This window comes from Eimeria mitis, genomic scaffold (genome assembly GCF_000499745.2).
Source record: "Eimeria mitis Houghton genomic scaffold, Emh_scaff2631, whole genome shotgun sequence".
Taxonomy (NCBI): Eukaryota; Apicomplexa; class Conoidasida; order Eucoccidiorida; family Eimeriidae; genus Eimeria; species Eimeria mitis.
This window is the reverse complement of record NW_013570972.1, coordinates 6,690-8,075: the sequence shown is the minus strand read 5'-3', so window position 1 is coordinate 8,075 and position 1,386 is coordinate 6,690. Positions and strand designations below refer to the sequence as shown.

Here is a 1,386-nt window from a genome sequence, read left to right as displayed (position 1 = left end):
TGCTGCTGCTGCTGCTATTGTTTTTGCTGCTGCTGCTGTTGCTCTTCTTGCTGCTGCAGTTTTTTCTGTGTATAACTCTATAGAATAAAAATAAAAACAAAAACAACACAAAACCTTAATTTATATAAATAAAAATAATAAATAAACAATATAATAAATAAATATATAAATATTTATTTATTTATATATTTGCTGCTGCAGGAGGAGGTGTTTGTGTGTCTTGAGCTGCTGCGGCTGGGCTTCCTCAGCGGGGATAGCTGCGAGCTGCTGCAGCAGCCCGCCCTTGCTGCTACTGTACAGGCAGCTCTGCTGCAGCAGCACGCAAAGCCAAACCAACCAGCAGCAGCAGCAGCAGCAGCAGCAGCAGGAGCAGCAGCAGCAGGAGCAGCAGCAGGTGGTGGCGACAGTTCAACAGCAACAACAGCAACAGCAGCAGCAGCAGCAGCAGCAGCAGGAGAGCATCTCCGTGCGTCTCTGCTGCTGCAGCGTGTAGCATGTCTGCTGCCTCTGCAGCTAAAGGAAGGAGCAGAATGGGGGGCTGATGTTTGTCTTGATTTATTTTGTTTTGCTGCTGTTGTCTCGTTGCTGCGGTCCTCACTCAAAGAGCTTGCTGATGCTGCACTCGTCAGCAGATTGCTGCAGGAACCACACCTTGTATGAAGAGATAGATGCTGCTGCTGCTGCTGCTGTTGCTGCTGCTGCTGCTGCTGCTGCTGGGGGTGTTGCTGCGGGTGTTGCTGCTGCGGGTGCGGGTGTTGCTGTTGTTGTTGTTGTTTTTGTTGTTTTGTTGTTGTTGCTTCTGCTGCGGGTGTTGCTGCTGTTGCTGTTGCTGGTCGTGTTGTTGCTGCTGCTGATGCTGGTGTTGCTGCTGCTGCTGCTGCCTGCTGTTGTTGTTGTTGTTGCTTCTTCTTCTGCTGCTGCTGCTGCTGCATTTGTTGCTGCAGTTTAATTTTCTCTTTTTTTTTGTTTTTTTGTTTTTTTTTTCAGAGCCAATGCTGGCAGCAAGACAGCAGCAGCAGCAGCAGCAGCAGCAGGAGCAGCAGCAGCAGCAGCAGCAGCATCCCTCGTTTTGTGAGTACTGGTTGCGGCTTGTCTTTGGTGCTGCGTTTCTTTTTGTTGTATGAAGGGCCCCCGGGTATTGAGGCTTTTGCTGCTGCAGCAGCAGCAGCATTCCCTGCTGCAGCAGACCCAGTAGGTGACCTCTGTGCTGCTGCTGCTCTCTGGCGCGTGCTGCAGCAGCTAGTTGAGGGCATTGCTGCTTCTGTCGATGCTGATGAGTTGCTGCTGGAGATAGCAGCAGCAGACAAGCTGCTGCAGCAGCAAATACAAAAAACACAGCTCCATAGACACCCCAAATTTATACACTAAAAATAAATAAAATAAATA

General features: G+C 49.4%; 1 protein-coding gene across 1 annotated transcript; it reads right to left on the bottom strand.

The window, feature by feature from the left end:
• Positions 1 to 177: 177 nt before the first annotated feature.
• Positions 178 to 932, bottom strand: EMH_0056560 (uncharacterized protein; the record flags this gene model as incomplete). Its single annotated transcript, XM_013497370.1, has 2 exons — positions 178 to 292; positions 652 to 932. 2 exons carry the CDS (start codon positions 930 to 932, stop codon positions 178 to 180), a joined length of 396 nt encoding a protein of 131 aa, XP_013352824.1.
• Between the last annotated feature and the right edge of the window lie 454 nt (positions 933 to 1,386).